General features: G+C 38.4%; 1 protein-coding gene across 1 annotated transcript in view; it reads left to right on the top strand.

Annotated features, from left to right (window-relative positions):
* The window catches only part of AMMECR1 (AMMECR nuclear protein 1), a 110,382-nt gene that overhangs the window by 74,193 nt on the left and 15,182 nt on the right, over positions 1-21,007 (top strand). Inside the window, exon 3 of the mRNA XM_066249562.1 lies at positions 16,566-16,680. Coding sequence (XP_066105659.1) covers positions 16,566-16,680 — 115 coding nt within the window. The remainder of the gene's footprint in view (positions 1-16,565; positions 16,681-21,007) is intronic.

The following is a 21,007-nucleotide window of genomic DNA, read 5'->3' on the forward strand; positions in this document are numbered from 1 at the left end:
ATGAGAGGTTAGTAACATCTTTAGGTCCGACAGTAAGTAAGTGATTGGGCTGTGTTTCTGATTCCAGTTGTTAGTGACCTTACTAGACCTGTACTTAGAGGTCCTTGAGTGTAAACATGACCGTAGGCGTGTGGCTGGCAAGACTAAATTGGAAGTAAAAGCTCCCAAATTAAAAATAATTGCAGGAAGTCCATTATGGTTAATAAAGAACAAATGAAATATTTATTTTAAAATACTTTTACTTATTTTGCTTACACAGATAGTTCAAATGGGCTATCAAGTAGAAGTCTTCAGAGCCCTGCTTTATGACATATACACAAATTTGTGATTCTGTTGTCCAGGGCATTTAGATGGCTAACTCTGAAGTTTGGAAAATAGCTTCTCTTTCAGCAAGTCTTGTACTTCTCTTACAACCCTAATTACAAAGTTCATTTGCTTCGTGTAGTACACCCTTCTCTTCCAGTCAGCCTGGGTCACTTTAAATTAGTACACATTTTGAATTAGTGGAGCTCAAATTAATGACATTTTATTCTGTTACAAAGAGTTTGTTTTCCATCACTGATAATTATTTCCAGGACAGTTAAGTCCACAGAAAATATTTTCTCATTTGCTTTAATGTTATTTACCAAAGACTAAGAAGAGGCTTTTAGTTACACGGGAGAGGAGAGGACAGGGCAGTAGCAAAGGCAAATGAGGTGCTATCACCAGGTCTCTCAGATTTGCAGAGCAGGCTTTGAGCAGCATTCTAAACCAATATTATTCCTTGTAAAAGGCAAACCAGACCGGAGGATCTTGAAGTCTAATGTGATTGAGAGAATGTGTGCTGGTGCATACTAATACTCTAATTGCTATCAGACCGGTAAGGTAGAAGAACCTCTCCGTTGACAAACATTCTGACAGCCCTGCAGAGGTGCACCAGAGGCTGGCTCGTTGTTCCCAGAGGCGGCCTTTCTCCCACAGATCCTTCTCATTACTTTAGAGGGTTGATTTTTCAAAAAATCCTCCTTCCCCTTGGAAGCTTACTCACCTGAAATGCAACAGAGAACCGGAAGAGTGGGCGGAGGATTTTTTGAAAGGATTTTTTTTGTTAACTCATGTCTGATTTCCTTTCCTTTAGCTCGTGTTCATTTAGAGAGACTGTTATCTTGTACTTCTTTTTTTTTTCTGAGCCTGCCTTAGCTGACTTGTGATTCAGCTAGTTCATAAGATGTTCCTTTAGAAGAAGGTGTGAAAGGCATAAAAATAGATTGTCATTTTAGGTCCCTGTATGTTTTAACCTACAACCAAATAGTAGTGATAATGACTCCACAAGCATAAGAAGCCATTGGGTTCCTTGAGGATGCCAAGCATCTGTGTTTCCCTCAGGGGAAGAGCCTGTGAGATCAAGGCCGCTCTGGAACTCTATCATGGAAGTACATTATTATCTATTTACAGCAGTCTATGAGTTTTATTTAGAAAAAATGTTGCTAAACTGTGCTGGATTGTGATTGCACAGTAAGTAATCTAACTAAAGACCAAAAAGACCGCTTACATCTTCTAACCGAAAAGCATTTAATAAATACTAAACGGGAGTGTACACTTTGGTGGACAGTTTTATGTGACGAATAAAAGGATATTTCGAGTGTAGGAGAATGTTGAGTGTTTAATAAAGTCTAACAAATAGGACCGTTTAATGTTTATTATGTTGCTAATAAATGTTCATTTAATATGAGACTATCTTGCTATATTCTCTCTTTTACTGCTTAAAAATTTGCTCACCATCTACTGAACGCTTGGCGCTGGGCATACATACAGAGGTGAGCAAGAATGAGCGCCATCTCCATGCTCATGGAGCTCACGGTCCTCACGGTCTAATGAAGTTATACAGTGTGTCCGTAAAGTCATGGTGCACTTTGGACCGGTCACAGGAAAGCAACAGAAGACGATAGAAATGTGAAATCTGCACCAAATAAAAGGAAAACTCTCCCAGTTTCATACCTATTCAGTGCAGTTCAATGTGGGCTCACGCACAGATTTGTTAGGGCTCCTTAGGTAGCTATCCCATATAGCCTCTACAGACTCGTCACTGACTGATGGCCTACCAGAACGGGGTCTCTCCACCAAACTGCTGGTTTCCTTCAACTGCTTATCCCACCGAGTAATGTTATTCCTATGTGGTGGCGCTTCGTTATAAACGCGCTGATATTCACGTTGCACTTTGGTCACGGATTCTAATTTAGTGAGCCACAGAACACACTGAACTTTCCTCTGTACCGTCTACATCTCGACTGGCATGGCCGTGGGCTGCTCTGCTGTATACACGGTGTTACGTCATTATCTGCGCATGCGCACATGCGCAACCCTCCCACAGAAACTGGGAGGGTTTTCCTTTTATTTGGTGCAGATTTCACATTTCTATCATCTTTTGTTGCTTTCCTGTGACTGGTCAAAAGTGCACCATGACTTTACGGACACACTGTATATATATAACACACACGTGTATAATTAGTCAAAAATATCATTTTTAATGTATGCTTCTATAGAGTTTTGCTTAGCCTGGTAGATTTTCTACGAATAGGCTGGTATCCATAAATTTTAAAGTAGTAAGGCCTTGTGAGTTTAGGTGTCTTCCTCTATTATATATATATATATTTTTACATCTCTAAAATGTGACTTGGTTTATGAGATTGGTACTTATCATTAGGAGCTCTGAGTTGCTCGTCTAAATGCCAATCATGTTATGGTAATGTAGTGAAACTTCTATGAAGCATGCTCGTCTATGGGACTTCAATTGGACATCCTGTTCCACTATATATAGACTTGTGGTTGACACATAGCAGGCACTCAATAAATATTTGCTAAATTAGTTCACATTCATAGACATTCTCTTCCATCATTAATCATGAGGACTGCCACTTACGGCAAGTTTTGCTGCTGTGGGGGACAGAGCTATTGTCACATGACTTGTAATTTAAATTGCATGGCTTTTATCCACTGCATTTTTTCCATCCCCAAATGAGGCTGTTTCCTTTTAGTATCTATTGTGGTTTCCCTAATATGCACTGTAGTACGGATTCAGCAGTTGTCATTATTTCAGCAGCATCTTGTGAAGCTTTTCCAACATATTTTTTTATTAGCTGATGAGCTTGTATCATGGAAACAAAGTCAAAGTAGAACCTTTTGTTGGGAGAATTGAGAAATTTTTCATGGTAATAGAAGAGAAAACTATGCAAGTAAAATTTTTCTTTGGCTTTTAATATTAGGTTTATCAAGCTACCAACAAGAGAGGAAGAAATTAATATCCCTTTCTGTTTGATCAGGCTCACTTTAATCTCTTTGTTAAAAGGAATAAAGTAAAATCTGTTCTAAGTCAAGAGATCGGAAGGTAGATTGGAATCCAGTCCGAGAGTTTTAGGAGGACATCAAGAGCCGTATAGTTCTCCCATGCGGAATCTCCACATGACACTGCTATTTACTTGAGAATGGACGTTAAGGTTACCTTGCCCTGACCAGATGAGAGTTTGACATATTTAAAAACACAACCAGAACACAGAGTGGCATTTACAATACGGACAGATTCTCTCATTGTTAGAGCTTGATAAAAGGGAACTAAATATTCTGTTTTAAAAATGCATAATTTTTCTGGTGAGTAATGCTATGGAGCTCAGGAGATGGGGAGGAATGATGGAACAGAATGAATAGACAGCAAGGGGTAAAAACACAATGAGGAGGGAGCAGCATGTGCTCGGAGTGTGTGAGAATGAAGTGAGGTGAGGGGCAGTGGGTAGGAGTAGAAAGGGCCATCGCAAAGACTGCAGCGTTGCTGCTCCCCCACCACCATTATTGGCTCAGTTTCTAGATTCTGTGTGACTTCGGCATGCTGACAAGTGCCAGGTGCATGACAGTGTTGAGTTATTCTTGGAAGCTCACGGCTTTAATGTTCTAGTTGTTCCCTGGTGCCTGAGGCATCGTTTTCTTATTTGTTCCTTGAACGTCCATTCTGGAGTGTTACTGGATTAGAACAGAGTCGGGAGTCAGTCAACAAATATGTGAAAGATGAAGGGAAGGGTCAGTGGAGGGGGACAAGGGAAGTCAGGAGACGCAGCAGGTAGTCCCAGCTCCGCTACTCAGTGGCAGTGGGACTTCAGACATATCACTTTCTGCTCTGCTTCTCCGAAATGTAAAATGAAGGGAGTGGACTTGGTAATCTCCTAGTGCTTGTAGCCAGTCATGACTACTCATGATTATGGGTCCTTATTCTTGGAGGATACCTATTATGGTTGTTTCATATAATGTAGCATTAGCTTTGTTACTTTATGGGGCTTTTTTGAGGGTCACCTAGGAGAAAAGATGGGACGACCCATTGGAAACTCTACAAAGAATCATATAAAATGAAGACAATATGAGAGACTTGAAAGAAACTTTTCCCCCAAAGATAGCACATAGGAATACAAATTAAAAGAGTTCTTTTTAAATGAATGTAAGGCAAGTTACAGAGGCCTTAATAACAGACATGTACTTATGCTTCACTGTGGGGATATATGTGGTTGCAAAGTACAGAAATCAAGAAACAGACTAAATAACCATTTTTCAGTTAGGCAGCAAGGCTGCCGGTGATTGAGGCACTCAACTTTTTCTCCAGCTGGCCTTCTGCTTAGAAAGAAATGGAAAGTATATTGTGTACCTTTTTCTTCCACAATTGCATATCTACTCCCCAAAAGCTGAAACAGAACATGAAAACTAGTACAGAAGGGAATGGGTCATCCTGACCTAATGGTGGAACATGACAACACGTGACTGCCTTGCTTGCTGGTGTCTTATACGTGTCAAGTGGAGGCAGCAGCTGCAGACCTTTGTCTAGTGTTTTCGCCTCTGCCCTCACCCCCATCCTTTTCTTTCATTTCCTTCTTGTGACATTTTACCATCCATGCTTCCTCACCTTACTAGAGTGGAAAGAGGAAAAAAGGGAAACATCCAGAAGCTATGGGAGGAGAATAAGAGAAAATAAAGCTGAAAAAAAATCTCAATGAGGCAGCCTAACCAGGGGGTGACACAGTGGATAAAGTGTCGGACCGGGACATGGAGGACCCAGGTTCAAAACCCCAAGGTTGCTGGCTTGAGCGTGGGCTCATCTGGTTTGAGCAAGGCTCACCAACTTGAGCCCAAGGTCGCTGGCTTGAGCAAGGAGTCACTCGCTCAGCTGAGCCCCCTAGTCAAGGCACATATGAGAAAGCAATCCATGAACAACTAAGGTGCTGCAATGAAGAATTGATGCTTCTCATCTCTCTCCCTTCCTGGCTGTCTGTCCCTATCTGTCCCTCTCTCTGCCTCTCTCCATCTCTGTAACAACAACAACAACAACAACAACAAATAAAATAAAAAAAGAAAGAAAAAAATCTCAGGGCAGTGGAAAGTGCTGGATGCCTTTTTCTCTTTGTCAGCCTCGTAGAAGAGTTTACTTTGCACCTCATCTCTGAGACTGACATAACTCTTTTCCTTTGTTACCCTTAGTTCCCTGTCAGTGACACCTGAGAAAATTACAGGTGTGTACCCAGTGAGAACCAGCATGCTAGTTTTCAGCAGACCTGCACCATCTAGGGCTGGTGATCTTTACAGAAAAGATAGTAAACCAGTGGGTAAGACTGAATCACCCTAACATGGCACATAAATTAGGGTGACAACATATGTTTTGCAGTTTACAGAGTTCACTTTATAGATTTGATTACCATGGAAAGAGGGATGGAAAAAAATTTTTTAAAAAAGAGGCCTGACTCTTGTGGTGAGTATAAGAGAACTTATTCATTCAGGTTGGAAAAGTCAAGTTCAAAATCAGAAACAGGCCCGCCAGCCTAGATATGTCCAAAACTAGTACTTTGGTAACGCTATTATGACTTCCAGCAGATTAAATTTCAAATTGTGGAAAGGCTTCAGAATAAAGGAAGGCTTAGGATCCCACTAATAGGGCTTATTAAATTTAGATAAAACAGATGTTTTTCAATGGCAGCAGTTCTGAATCATCAAGATCAAAATCGAGAAAAGAAGAGAAAAACAAGCTAATATTTTCACTTTAAAAAATACCGTTTATCTCACTTTCAGAACCTGCTCACACTTATACCTAAAGCATTCAGTTAAACCCCAGGAATAGAAACATTATTTGGGGGGGGGGATTCCTTAAAACTGATTACATGTGTATATATGATGTTGATTGGCTAACATTCTAGAAGTGGTGCTGTGAAAAGACTGGGATCTTGAGACAGCTGGCCCTCAGTTCAAAAGCAAACTCACCTACCTGTTTGTATGACCTTTGTCAAGTTGCTTAATCTCACTGAACTCACTCAACCTCAGTCTCTCTACAAAATGGGTTTGTTTTGAAGCCTCAACAAGACAATGCCTGTATAGCACCTGACTCACAGTGGGTGCTCAACAGATATTGGCGCTTTTGTATTTAAAGCTGCTTTTGCTCCTAGCGTCATGTCTAAGTATATTAGAACCAGTCTCCTAGACTTTAACTAAGAACTGTAGATTAGCAGTCCCCAAAGATGGGCATAGCCAGATGGCCCATTGTGGGTTGAGAAGAAAAGATCAGAAATTCTATTCGTGATCATTTAATGTAAAATATAAGAGAGTACTTGTATTCCACTAATATTTAATGTGTGGCTTGGCCCTGGTGCTCTCTGTCAGAGGGACACTGTCACATACTCCCGAAGAAAGCGTGAGAACCTTACTTGGTGGGAGGTGATAGCGGCACATTCCTCCTGGCATTCTCTTTCAGCATATTGCAACGTACTATTTCAGTCTGCACTTGCCTGGTTAAGTAAATTCATGGTTCTTAGTATTATCTTCAACCAGTGATTTCTTTGTAGGAATCTTCTAAGCCATTTGGCCATTACACGTGGGTTAGCTAAAGCTAGATACACTAACTCATGCAGGATACACAAGTAGCTTAAGAAGATTTCTATAAAGGAACAATGAATTGGTGATAATAGTAATACAACAAGCACAAGGCAAGGATGAGAAAATGGTGTAGGTAGCTGACACTTCTATAAGTTACCTCATAACCCAGTTGGCCTGGTTATAAAGTAAAAACGAAGATAATCTAATCACACCTGACAACATGCCAGCCCCCGTGTAAGAGAGATTCTCAAGAACACTATTTGAAGTATGTATTTATACCTGCTGTCTTTATGAAAAAGGCTTACTCTCAGTAGCATTGTGTTTTGGTTATGTAAACTACTGATAGTAGTACACACATACACTTTATAAATAAATATACACACTGGGGATACGTGCTAAAATTTTATTGCTAAGAATGCTCAGTAAAAACAGTTTGGAGACTACTGGTTTAGAGAAGAGAAAGCAGGGAGCCTCTGATCTCTCATTCTTTGTCTGCAGCTTTAGAGTTTTGTTTTGTTTTGTTTTGCTGTAGCATAACCAGTAGGATATAGGATAATGTATCTAAATCCATTGAGGACAAACTGAACATAACTCATGAAACTACTTTTCTGGGTAAATATTTCTTATCTGGAAGTCAAAGACTAGTCCCTGCCCTGGATATTTTTAAAAAAATCCAGTTTAGGAAAACTAAGAAAGGAACAAAACAACACAAGTGCATGCCTGCAAGATGATGGAACTTCTTGGTAAAGAGGCCCCTTACTTGATGTAGTAGAACTGTTACTAGAAAAAAAATGTGTATACATTTCATGTCTAGAAATTTTCCTGCAATTCTGGGTCACTTGGTAACTAAGAAACCAGTAGCAGCAAGTGCAAAACAGATCCTTCCAGAAAAGCAGTTATCCTTGTCTGATCACTCTTCTCAGCATTCCTATCATAGCTAATTGTAAGAAATCGTTTATATATATTCACATATTATTTTGTAATTTACATGCTCCTTGGCTCTTCACATAATAAAAACATAGAGCGGGTACCTAATAAATATTTTGAAAGTTCAAGAAAATTAAATGAAAGCTTTAAAAAAAAAAAAGAGAAACCCCAGAACCTGCAAAGGTTGCCATTATTTCCTGGGATGACCACATTGGATTCTTAAAGAAGATAAACTTATTTAGATCCTCCCATATGAAGTTTGAAGGGTCACTCTTAGTCCTGGGGTTCCCTTCCTTTCACCAGAGCCATGATGTGGGGCAGCCCTGTGGGCATCTACTTAACAGATATGCTGATGACCGAAGTTGACAGCCACTGCTTGTCAAGCACCTAGTGTATGCAGGACCCTCCTGCAGGCGCTATTATTTATTTGTTGCAGTACCTCTGAGAAGTAGGTACTATTATACCCATTTTATACACGAAATCATGGAGGCTGACACAGGTTAAGAGACTTATCCAGATGTCACACAGCTGGTATGCAATAGAGCCAGGATCCAAATGCAGGTATATCTGACTCCAGAATCCAAACTCGGCCATTCTACTGTGCTGTGTTCTGTAAGGACTGTGCTCCATGTGTTAATGACGACTTCAATTTCACATTCTTAGGAGCTACAGTTTTTGGCAGTTAAGTCGCATGGAAGTGTTGTGATACTTTGGAGATGCCCTTTTAATGGCTCTGGGGAAATGATACTTGGTCAGGGTTGTAGAGGTTTCTAAATTCTAAGAGAAAAGTCAATAAAATGTACATTCAATTTGTTTTGAGAGGTAGTTCAGTTTTATAGTGTTCTAGCTGAGATAACATAAGAATAAGTGAGATTCCCCCAGAAACTTTGAAAGCCTGTATCAGGTTAATTTTGTGTTATTTCTCTTGAAAGTAGAGATGATCTCACATTTTCAAACTTCCCAAGGTGAAAATTATTGCTAGTCATGCTGTAATCTTTTCTCCAGACCCACAGATTTTTTTTCTTGCCAAGATCACTGAGAACACTGTTCTGAACTGTACAGTAATGAATGACCCAAAGTAATTTTAAGACTTAAAGATGAACCTGAGTCATAAAGAGAGAATTAAATTATGTTCATCATACTCGGGTAGAACATATTTTTAAAAGATTTCATCAGAAAAATGATTAGAACAAAATACTGTTTTATAGTAAGTTATTTCTAAAAACAGGATAGAGCAAATCCAGAAACTCTGCAGGAAGAGCATCGTGTGGGCATTACATGGAAAGAAAGGAGGAACACCTGCTGTATACACTAATCATTTAGCCATCTGTTTTTCTGTCTCTTTTCCCCCAGTTTTAGTTCTGCTCCACTGACTGAAATTCACAGCCTATCCTCCTAATTTAGAGGTGAGGAACTTGTGGCTGGGAGGCAGATTCTTGACCATTCTATTCTGTTCATCACAGCATGCAGCAGCCCAGAGACTATTGTAGCTATATCAAAGAGTATAAGCTTTTAGTTATATTTATTGATTCTTTTACAGAAAGGGAGAGAAAGGGGTGGGTGAGGAGCAAGAAGCATCAACTCTTAATTGCTTTTCATATGTGCCTTGACCGAGCAAGCCTAGGTTTTGAACCAGTGACCTCAGCATTCCAGGTCGAGGCTTCATCCACTGCACCACCACAGAGAGTAGCTTTTAAGAATTCTCAATTAGAGCAATTCAAGAACTTTAAGCTAATCAGTAGGTGATAACCCTCCAAAGCCTAAGTAAATCCTGTAGGATAGGAATCAGATAATATATATGGAAACCTATAGTACCGTATTTCCCCATGTATAAGATGCACATTTCCCTGAAAAATTTGGAGTCTAAAACCTGGTTGCGTCTTATATAGTGGTTGTAGATTTTTTTTTTTTTTACTTGCATTTGTGCTCATTGTTGAAGACAGTGATTCGTCATCAGACACAGATGAGAAGAAGCTAATGGATGGGAGTTTTGACAGTGATGAGGAGTGTATAAATTTTATGATAAGTAAAACTTGAGTTCAATCACTTTTGTAATACATTTTTTTTCAAACCTCGGGCCCCAAATTCGGGTGCGTCTTATACATGGGGAAGTACGGTATCTCTGCAGTCCGCCTCCCTTTCCCTTACCCTTCCACTCCTCCTCCCTTGCTTTCCTTTTGTCTCTTCTGTGTGTCTATTTACTTACTTTCCTTACCTCCCATTTCCTTTTTGTCCTTCTTTTCTTTTCCTATCCATCTTCATTTCTTTGTATATATTTCCTTTTTCTTTTTCTCTCCCTCCTTTCTGCTTTCTCTTCCCTTAGTTCTTTCCTCCATTCCCCATTAACCACCCATCATAATCACATTTAAAATATATATTTTAAAATTAATAACTGTTAATGTTCATTGAGCAGCAAATAGGTTATAGTTCTTACTCTAAAGGGGAAAAATCTCCCAGCTAAGTAACAGTTCACATATGGCTTAGTGATGAGAAATTCCTTTGGAGTCACAGCTCTCACTGAAAAAGGTTCCTTTGCCTCTTCCTTAACCATATCCATGTCTTTTGTCACTCCTCTCTACTTTAAGTTTGATGAAGTCACTTACTTTTTTTACATCCTGTTTTATGTGTGTTACCTTCTTTAAAACAGAGAAGGTAAAATTGCTACCTGATGTGAAAGAAAGGTTATAGATAATTCTAGTACTCTGGGCTTCCGGAGTTCAGACATGCCACAGGTACATTCTTCTCCAGAAGCTTTGATAAGAAATGTCATAACTTCTAGATGATTGAAACCCCTCATGAAAAAAATAAAAAAAAAAATTTAAAAACCTCATTTTTATTTTAGACTAATGTATGCTTAATTTGCTTTTCTTCACCTATCAAAACAGTTTTTTAAGTTTGGTTTTAATGACTTTCTTGTCCTGAAAAATGATTGCCTGTAATACAAATCCCTTCTCAGTTTGGTAACTTTCCACTGGTTAACTGATTGGGGTCCTCAATGTTTTAGAAATCAAAGGAATGAATGAAAGAGGGAGTGGATGGCTAGCGAGCTAGTATTGATGAAATAATTTCTGTTCCATGCTTATTGTTAATGATGAGCCTTGTACGATCTAAAGGTTTGTCTCTTTTCAGCTTTTCCTTTTTTTCTTATAGTTTCCAGGCACTGTCACAAACACTTTTATTCGTTGATAGCTAAACTCTTAATTTATTTTTTAAAAAATGTTCATTTTCATTAAGGTGCTATTTAACATTAGATATTAACTTTGACAGATGTTACTGCTGCTTCTCAATTAGGAAAAATAATATTCTTGGGAAGGTGCCAATTTGAATTGAATATATTTGAATTTGGTATGCGAATTAAACTGTTGTTTAAACCTACCCGTCCATCATATGGGTGATGAAGCAGCCAGCTGGTTTTGTGCAGAAGAGCTCCCCCCCATAGCAATATTCAAACATTAGAAAATGGCTTCCTATTATAGCAGAGATAACTTTATATGAATTTACTACAGGGTCTTATTATTTGTCAGTTCCTTGGGCTGCCTAGAATTTAAATTGGCAGACACTGCTTTGGTATAAAATGCTTTCCATGAACAATGTTAAAATTTTAAAATCCTTTTTGCTCCTGCAGATTTTCAATAGACAGGATGTCTATGTTTACCCTTTGGCTACTAACGAATGCTGTTAAATTATTATTTATCTTCTTTAGGCAGAACCATGGCAGCTATGAGATCAGAATTGCCAAGTAAGGCAACATTTAATCTTAAAATTTTTTAAATGCTAATCCATTCAAAGGTGGCAGCTAAAGTATTGATACTAGAAATAATTTTAGATTTGAGTCAGGAATCTGGGTTGTATCCCTACCTGTGTCACTAACTAGCTGGGTCACCTTGCATAAGTCACTACCTAACTCCAGGCTGCATAGCCTCTCTCTAAGAGCTCAGCTTCCATGTGGCATGTTCTATACGTAGAGAGTGGGCCGCCTGACCTGCGATGGCACAGTGGATAAAGCGTCGACCTGGAAAGCTGAGGTCGCCAGTTCGAGGCCCCCAGCTTGCCTGGTCAATCCACATTGAGAGAAGCAGCTACAAGCTACTTCCTGCTCTTCCTCCCCTTTCCCTTTCTCTCTCTCTCAAAATTGATAAATAAAATCCTTTTGAAATTTTTAAAGAGAGAGAGAGAGGGAGCCGAGTGAAGCTGAACGTTCTTGTTTATCAGCTATCCACAGCAGCCTAGCAGCTCTGAAGTCAGTCTCCAAGCTGCATTTTTCATCTTTTTGTAAAATCCTTTAAATTATTTTTTTGAAAGCGGGGGTGGGGGCACAGGGATAGACAGACAGGAAGGGAGAGAGATAAGAAGTATCAATTTTTCATTGCAGCACCTTAGTTGTTCATTGATTGCTTTCTCATATGTGCCTTGACCAGGGGGTTCCAGCCAAGCCAGTGACCCCTTGCTCAAGCCAGCGACCTCTGGGCTCAAGCCAGAGACCCCGCACTCAACCCAGCGACCTCTGGGTTTCAAACATGGGTCCGCTGCATCGGCCAATGCTCTATCCATTGCACCACTGCCTGGTCAGGCTAATCCTTTAGATTCTTGCTAGGCTTTCATTGCTAGTTTGTTTCCCTAGGAATATTCATTTAGAGATATGGAGGGCTTCCTACCTTTTGGATTTTTTTAATGTTCATGAACTTAATGAAAAGTTACTTAGAGTTGATTAATAAAACAAGTATTGAAGATTTGTTTGAGTGTCTGTAAAATCAGACTGTTTCTATCATGCCTAATGCACCTTCACTATTTCAGAGTTTTGAAATTAATGCTTTTGAGTCTTGCTATGGCTAGGCATGATTGTCAGTTTCTCTTATTAGCCATGTAGCATTTACCCACCTACTCCTTGTTCTCAGTGTTCTTTTTCTTTAATGCCCGGAATGATTGAGCAACTAGGAAAGCTTGCTAGCTTGATCCTCAGTTTCATTTTAGAAAATTTCCTCAAGTTGGAACTGTTTGAGTTGCACTGAGTTACAATTTACCCTTCATTGGTTTGCTTAGAAAATAAACGAAATAACTTGCCCCAGAGTGTTGAGAAATTAACTATATGACAACTTTAGCATGTGTATTGTTTTAATGTAAAAGCTACAACTAGATACAAAAAAGCTCTCTAAGGCAGCCTTAAAAAAGAAGGGAATCATACCTTTGGAGACAGCATAGACGGACCTGGAGATTATTATGCTGAGTTAAATAAGCCAGGCAGAGAAAGACAACTACCATACGATCTCACTTACATGTGGAATCTAATGAACCCAATAAACTGAGGAACAAAATAGAAACAGAGGCCGGGTCACAGGGAACAGACAGCTGTCAGAGGGAGGGGGGAAGAGGGTATGGGATCAAAGAAGGTGAAGGGCTTAGCCAAAATTATATATGCATAACACATAGAGAGAGACAACAGGATAGCAACAGGCAGGGAAAGGCTAAGGGGAGGGGAATGAGGGCTGAAAGAGACTTTGCTTCAGACTGAGTGGAGGAGCAGGCCATGATGCGGTGGGCAGGTGGTACTATATTGAGGTGTATACACTTGAAACTTGTGTTTCGTAAACACAGGTAAAGTTTGGTAAAGCATGTCAATCCAATAAATTAAAAACAAAACAAAACAAAACATATTTAAGGCCCTGGCCGGTTGGCTCAGAGGTAGAGCGTTGGCCCAGTGTGTGGAAGTCCTGGGTTTGATTCCCAGCCAGCACACACAGAAGGGCTCATCTGCTTCTCCACCCTTCCCCCCTCTCCTTTCTCTCTATGTCTCTCTTCCCCTCCCGCAGCCAAGGCTCCATTGGAGCAAAGTTGTCGGGGGGTGCTGAGAATGGCTCCGTGGCCTCTGCCTCAGGCGTTAGAATGGCTCTGATTGCAAAGGAGCAATGCCCCAGATGGGCAGAGCATTGCCTCCTGGTGGGCATGCCAGGTGGATCCCTGTTGGGCGCGTGCGGGAGTCTGTCTCTCTGTCTCTCTGCTTCTCACTTTAGAAAAATACAAAAAAACCCAAAAATACAAACAAACAAAACCCCAATAAACATATTTAAATTAAAAAGTCTTCATTAGAGGAAGCCTAGTACTACAATTCAAAAGGCAGACAATAACAAGTGTTGACAAGGATAAGGAACACTGGAAAAACCCTCATACGTTGCTAGTAGAAACATAACAGTGGTCCAGCCTCTGTGAGAAACAGTTGGGCAGCTCCTCAAGAAATTAAACAGAGAATTACCATATGATCCAGCAGTTCCACTCCTAGCTACCTACCCAAGAGAAATGGAGACATGTCCACACAGAAAACTAAAACAGGAATGTCCAAAGCAGCATTATTCATTATGCCAAAAAGTGGAAACAAGGCAGATGTCTATCAGCAGATAAATGGATGACAAAATGTGATATAGCCAGATAATTGAGTACTATTGGACAATAAAAAGGATGAAGTACTGATAGACGCTAGAACATGAATGAAACCTCAAAAACATTATGCTGTGTGAAAAATCTCAGACACAGAAAGCCATATACCGTATGATTCTGCTTATATGACATGTCCAAAATAGGCAAATCCATAAAGACAGGAAGTAGATTTATTGCTTTCTAAGGGCTAGGGGTAGGGGAAAATGTGGAGTGACCACTAATGGGTATGGACTGTCTTTTGTGTGTGATGAAAATATTTTAAGATTGGATAATGATGACAATTGTACAACTCTATGAACACACACACAAAAAGAACACATTGGATTATGTACATTAAAGGGGTAAATTTTATGATATGTGGATTATATCTCAATAAAGCTGTTATTTATTAAGAATTACTTGAAATTATAAAAGTGTGTTTAAATTACATTTTTGCCAGGGGCTAGAAGGAAGGGGGAATGGGGAATTAGTATTTAAGAGGTATCGTCTTTCAGTTGGGGAAGATGAAAAAAAATGTGGGAGATGGATGGTGGTGATTATTGCACAACAGTGTGAATGCACTTAATCTCACAGAACTCTACACTTAAAAATGGTTAAAATGGTAAATTTTATGTTGTTATATTTAACTTCAATAAAAGTCAATAACCCTAAAAAATACATTTTATATTCTAATATGTAAGGCCTTTTTGTTTTTAACAGGAAAACTGAAAGTGTGATTGGCCTTTTAGTTTTTATGCATGGAATTTTTCTGGTCTGTGTTTTAGGACTACTCTCTAATGTGTGTGTATTTGTCGGAGGGGAAACGTTGGAGTTTACACACACACACACACACACACACGTCTTTATCTTGGCTTCGAGTGAGAACTTGAAAACACTTTTTAAAACTTTATTTGCCAATAGGAAAATAAAAGAAGCCAAACCGTAGGAAATGTATGTTGTTAAATTGTAAAATAGTGAAATGCTGTTCTCAGAGCATGAATTATCTCAGATTTCCTGATTTTCTTGGCTAGTCTTGGCTCTTTGACTGGGGGGGCATTTATACTTTATAGAACACCTCTGTATCTTTCTATGAGCATTTTCCTCTGTCTAACAGGAATAGAACGACCACCAAGATGCACTGAAAATACAAGCATAGGCATATATTTGTACAATACAGTGGGTAAGTTTCAGAATGCGAACAAAGGGGTAGAAAAAAGAAAATCCAGCAATGAGGAAGTCACTGAAAAAAGAATTAAATTCTTTCCAAAGGCCTCGGAACTTTGTTATGATGTATGACCCAAAGAGTTTGTAGGCTCTAAATTTGTAACCTCTAAGGATTAATCTGTGGAAACGTGTGTAGGACTAGCTGCCATAGAAGACATCTGAGGATCAGTGGCATGTTTGTGTTTTTTGACCAGGAAGCGGTTTCTTTTAAAAGTACAAGGAACCCATAGTACCTGTGTCTCTGTCTGTGTATTTTCTGTCTTTATTGTTGCAGGAAGAATTAGGCTCTTTCAACATGTTTGTCCTTTATGGTGGGTTTTTTCTAGAGTTTGGCATTGTGATATATACTACCTTTGATTGCAAGTTTCAATCAGAGCTGATGTACTCAGAAATCCATTGATGTGATTAATGGTCTCCTAATCATACTATTATTTCTTAGATTAGCCTTATTTCCTGCAGTTTCACAATGTTTTTGAGTCATATCTTAAATTATGCTTTGTATGGGTTCTGAAATCCTTGCATTTTTAGCCTGTAATTTGCACAATTCTTTTCCTTTGATTTCTTTTGCTTGAAGAAAATGAAATTTTGATCATCTTTTTTAACTCGTTAAATGCTATTCTGTGGTAACTGGCCTACCTGGTGTGAAGATTTTCTGGGTCATTTTTTGTTTGTTTTTTAACGCTATGAAATGTGCATGCGCACGCGTGCGCGCGCGCACACACACACACACACACACACACACACACTTTCCCCCACCAGCACTAGATCCAGAAGTCTTCCCACAAGTTTTTATTAGTCTGGTTTTTATTCTCTTCATAAGTAAAATAAAACATTCTCAGATTCTACAAGTAACAGGAAAATACAACAGGAAATGACTATACAGGAAATGTGATTGATCACTCATTCTTTACAATTGAATTGGTCACTGGCTTGGCTAGTAAACACATTCTATTGAATAAAAGAAAGAAAAAATGACAACTAAAATCTTTGGGCTTTTGAATTCATTTGAACATTATTGGCACCTTACTTTGATTTTTTTTTAATCTCTTACCTTTTTCAAATGATTGTCTGCATTTGTAATTAGGAAGTCTCATATCTAGTGATTGCTTTAATATTTGCTTTGTTTTCAACAGTGCCCTTAAAGATAGTCGATTCCCCCCAATGACAAGGGATGAACTGCCTCGGCTCTTCTGCTCAGTGTCTCTGCTCACAAACTTTGAAGATGTCTGTGATTATTTGGATTGGGAGGTAAGGCTGCAGAAAAAAAAAATTTAAAGAGAAATGGAGATAACTTATAACTGTTAAAAATTAGGCCCAGAGAAGAACTCTTTCAGCCCATTCTCTGTTATAGTGGAAGCAGAGAGGAACATGGATAAACCTCAGAGCTGATCAATGACCTATGAGTGAAGGAGTTTTGGGGGGTTTATTTTTAAGACAGAGTGTCACATGTTGTTTTAATCCAAAGGTGAATTTACTCTTCACTTTTATACTATTACTTCACTAGAGAACCTAATAAAAAGATGTTCATAGTAGTAAGTAAGACTGATTAGGTTTTATTTCTCCTCTTTATCCTGGTGTGCTCTGTGTAACTGCTATCAAGGAACAAAAGGGTTTGGATAACACACCACTTGGGAAAATATACCAGCTTGTGGATAATGGCAGGGTGTTAGTTACTTAAAGTTAAGTCATGCTAATTCATTATTGGCCACCTTAATTTATGCATTTAAACACACCAACAAAGAATTTTAAGGTTATATCTTGGGTATCTCTGTGCATTGCCATTACTGGAATAGTCTACATTGATCATATATTTATTCTTTAATATGCTAGGTTCGGTTCTTTAAGGCAGTTCAGAGGTTCTTACCATGATTTGCTTTGGTGGTTGGGAAGAGATAATTAAGTGTATGTCTATGAAATTTTGCAGATAGACATGCTGATACTATTGAAAGCTTACTGTATTAAGGCACTGTGTTACATGTTCAAAAATGCTAAGATTTGGTCCCTACCATAAAGCATCTTACAATGTAATTGCAGAGAAAAGACATATACACAAAGCATGAAGAAATAAGTGAATAAAAATAAGAATTACCTATAAGAATAAAACATGAGGAACTTATTGATATATATAGCATTCTCTTGTTCACACACACATACACACACACACACTCATAAACAACATAATTGTATCATTAGGATATAACATGTTTTAATTCTACTGCCTTTTTAGAAAGTGTATCACCCGTGGTAACTGAGATATTTTGCCTTGTGGACAGATCACTGTCTTGACAGTTAATTGGATTTGAGTTTTATTTTTGGCTCTGCCCTGATTCCTATTGAGACTTTGGACAACTTACTCCACTGCCATTCAGTTTTTCCACATACAGAATCAAACATTTATAAAGTTCTTAATCTTCATTTGAAAAACATGTATGATATAAATTATTGTTGTCATGCCAGAGCTATTCTAAAAATTCTGCAGAGAGTCGGGTGAAAGAGTTCCTTCTGGGTTTTGTGTAGGGTTTTTTTGGAGTGTTGTCAGAATATGAAAGCATCTTAAAAATTTTCTAAAGGAAAAAAATAAAACTAATTGATGGTGTTGATCCTAGCAAAGTGGAATGTGAAAAGCCCTTTAAAGAATGAAACATTCTTAATTGATTGTTTGGTATAAATTTATTTTTCCTATTTGAATTTTTTAAAAGAGAAGTCTACCAATATTACGGAAATACTCCACAGTACTTTATTTTTAAATGATCCCTTATTGACAAATATAACAGTCTGGGTGGTTCTTTTACTGTTTAAGGCTACTCCTTCTTCTCTAGCTTGAATTTCGGTTCTGCTTTCTGAATTTCGAGGTGCCATGTTACAGTGAGGGTGGGAGCGATAACGGGGCGGGGGGGCCTGATATCTAGGGGATGACTGAGCTACAAAAAACACTTCTGCCCTTAATTGCAGCCACCGAGTTGGAAGTATAGTTCAGGTGTGTGTGTGTGCACGTGCACGGGCGTGCATGTGCGTGCATGTGCATGAATGTATATTGCATAAATGTGTGTGCATGTGTTTTGGGGGAAGGAACACTGGGATAATCCAACAGCTGTTAAATAGGTGTGGGTAAGCACAGGGACCACCATTATCTTCTCTCACCCACTTCAAGCACTGTCTACAGCTAAAATTAACCTGGGCATTATTGGGCATTTAAGTTCATGAGATCAGCTTTCTGTGGGGAGGGGGGGAGGTCAAGCACTTTGGCGTTGGTACTGTGTATGCTTTCAGGGTGCGTTTATCATCTCTGGTCACTATCTGCCAGTTTGAATTTCTAGACAAATCTGTATTCCTTGTAGGAGTTGGTATTGTATATTTAGCACATTCCTTAAGTCTTAAATATTGGTGTCTATTTAGTGATGCTTTTCTGTTAAAGTACCAAAAACAAATACAAACATATTTTAATACTTTAAATACACAAGCATTTGAAAGTAAATTGAAGTACTGCTTGAATGGCTATGCTAAAAGGAAACAACTATACTTTTCAGTTAGTTCTCATAATTTAACTTATTTTATCATAAGAGAAAGTTGTTCCCAAAGAGTAAGGGTGAAAATTACCTTTTAAAAGTTCAAGAATGTGGTTTGGGGTAAAAAACCAACCAAACAAAAAACACTGTACCACGCTCAGTGACTGAAAATGGAATGCTATTATTGTGGAATGATATTATAAGGAAAAAGCATTGCTGGTTTAAACACAGAATGGTAAAGTTGAATTAAAGGCATTTTTTAAAAAGTGTATGTCCCTAAAATTCCACTCTTAGGTATATACCCAAAAGAAACGAAAACATGCTGAAACAAAAACTTGTGCATGAATGTTCATAACAGCAGTAGTCACAAAAGCCAGGAGGGAGAAATAACCGAAATGTCTACCAGCAGATTAAGGGATGAACAAAATGTGCACATCCATGCAATTTACTAGTATTCAACCATGAAAAGAAATGAAGTACTGGTACAGGCTACGATGCGAATGAACCTTGAAAACATTCTGCTAAGTGGAAGAAGCCAGACACAAAAGGCCACATACTGTATGATTCTATTTATATGAAATATCCAGAATGGGAAAATCCATGGAGATCAATAGCATATTAGTGGTTGCCAGGAGACGAGGGAGGGGTGAATGGGAAGTGCTGCTTAATGAGTACAGGGGTTCCAACTGAGGTGATGAGAAAGTTCTGAAACTGGATGGTTGTGATAGTTAGACAACATTGTGAACGAACTTGATGCCACTGTATTGTATACTTTAAAATGTTTAAAATAGAAAATTTTATGTTATGTGTAGTTTACCACAATAAAAAGGCATATATGTATAGACTTTAAAGCCATTTTTCACAATAGTATAGTAATTCTAATTTATTGGAGAAGAAACTTAAAATTTATATATATAAAAGAAATGCAAGCCATTCATAATTACACCACTCTGAGATAACCACTCTTAACATTTTGGAATATTTTAATTTTTCTGTGTTTTTATGTCTATAAATGGGCATATTTGATTATGTAACAGATTATATTGAATATACAGTCTCTATAAAAAGGGATTGTAGGGAAGTGTTTGTTTATAGTTTATTTTTGTATATGTTAGTTTTTCTATAGCAAGTTTCCTTTATGAGGAATCAGTCTATATTATGAAAGTACACATTTTATTTTAAGAAATTTCTCCCTGTCAAATAGCTACAACTTTTCTTTCAAGAATGAAATATCTTGTTCATCCTAAGTGGAAGCCTCTAACACATGACTTTTCCGGTGGGAGTACAGTTTGAGAGTTGACCCCCACTGGTGAAGCGTGTTACTGCAGTGCAATTCCTAATTAAAGGGACGAAAAAGCTCAGATCAAAGCAGAACTTCGGCAATGTCTAAAAATCCCAAAGCGTAGAGACAGGTAACTTCGATAACAAGACAAGACATCCCTGTGGTCATGAGGATGAGGGACGTGACCGGTAGTGATAGCCACCTAATTTTCAAGTGAACTGCCGCAGGGCTGGCTACTGTCTTACTCTTTTCTTCATCTAAGATTTTTAACTCTGTTTTTTGGAACTCTCTTTTGGTAACATGTCTCTAATTTTAGAATGGTGCTTAGTAGGAAAGTAGGATTTACATCAGACTTTGTTTTAGAGGATAGAATGCTTGTATTTGCTAATGTAAGAAATGAACAATACATTGTTTCACAAGTGGATGTAATTAAATTCAAGTCAAGGTTGAATTGACAGAATAATCAGTAATGCTACCGTATGGTGTATTTCCTCAAATTGTAATTATCACATTTAAAACGAATGTGTACAGGTAGCTTTTCAAGGAGCCTGGGCAGTCTTTTAAAACATCAGAACCATCCACAAAAGGCTATAAAGACAAGTTGGAATAGTGGGCTTACCCTTCTGAGAACAACTAATCATTGCCAGCATCCTGATGTACTTAATTTCCCTGATAGGTATGAGAAGGATGAAAAGTGAATGATTTGAAGAGAAAAAAAAAATCATTAACTGATAAATTGAAATGTCTACCTGCAAGGCTAAAATGGTTGTTAAGTGAGGAAAATTGC

This window comes from Saccopteryx bilineata, chromosome X (assembly GCF_036850765.1).
Source record: "Saccopteryx bilineata isolate mSacBil1 chromosome X, mSacBil1_pri_phased_curated, whole genome shotgun sequence".
NCBI lineage: Eukaryota > Metazoa > Chordata > Mammalia > Chiroptera > Emballonuridae > Saccopteryx > Saccopteryx bilineata.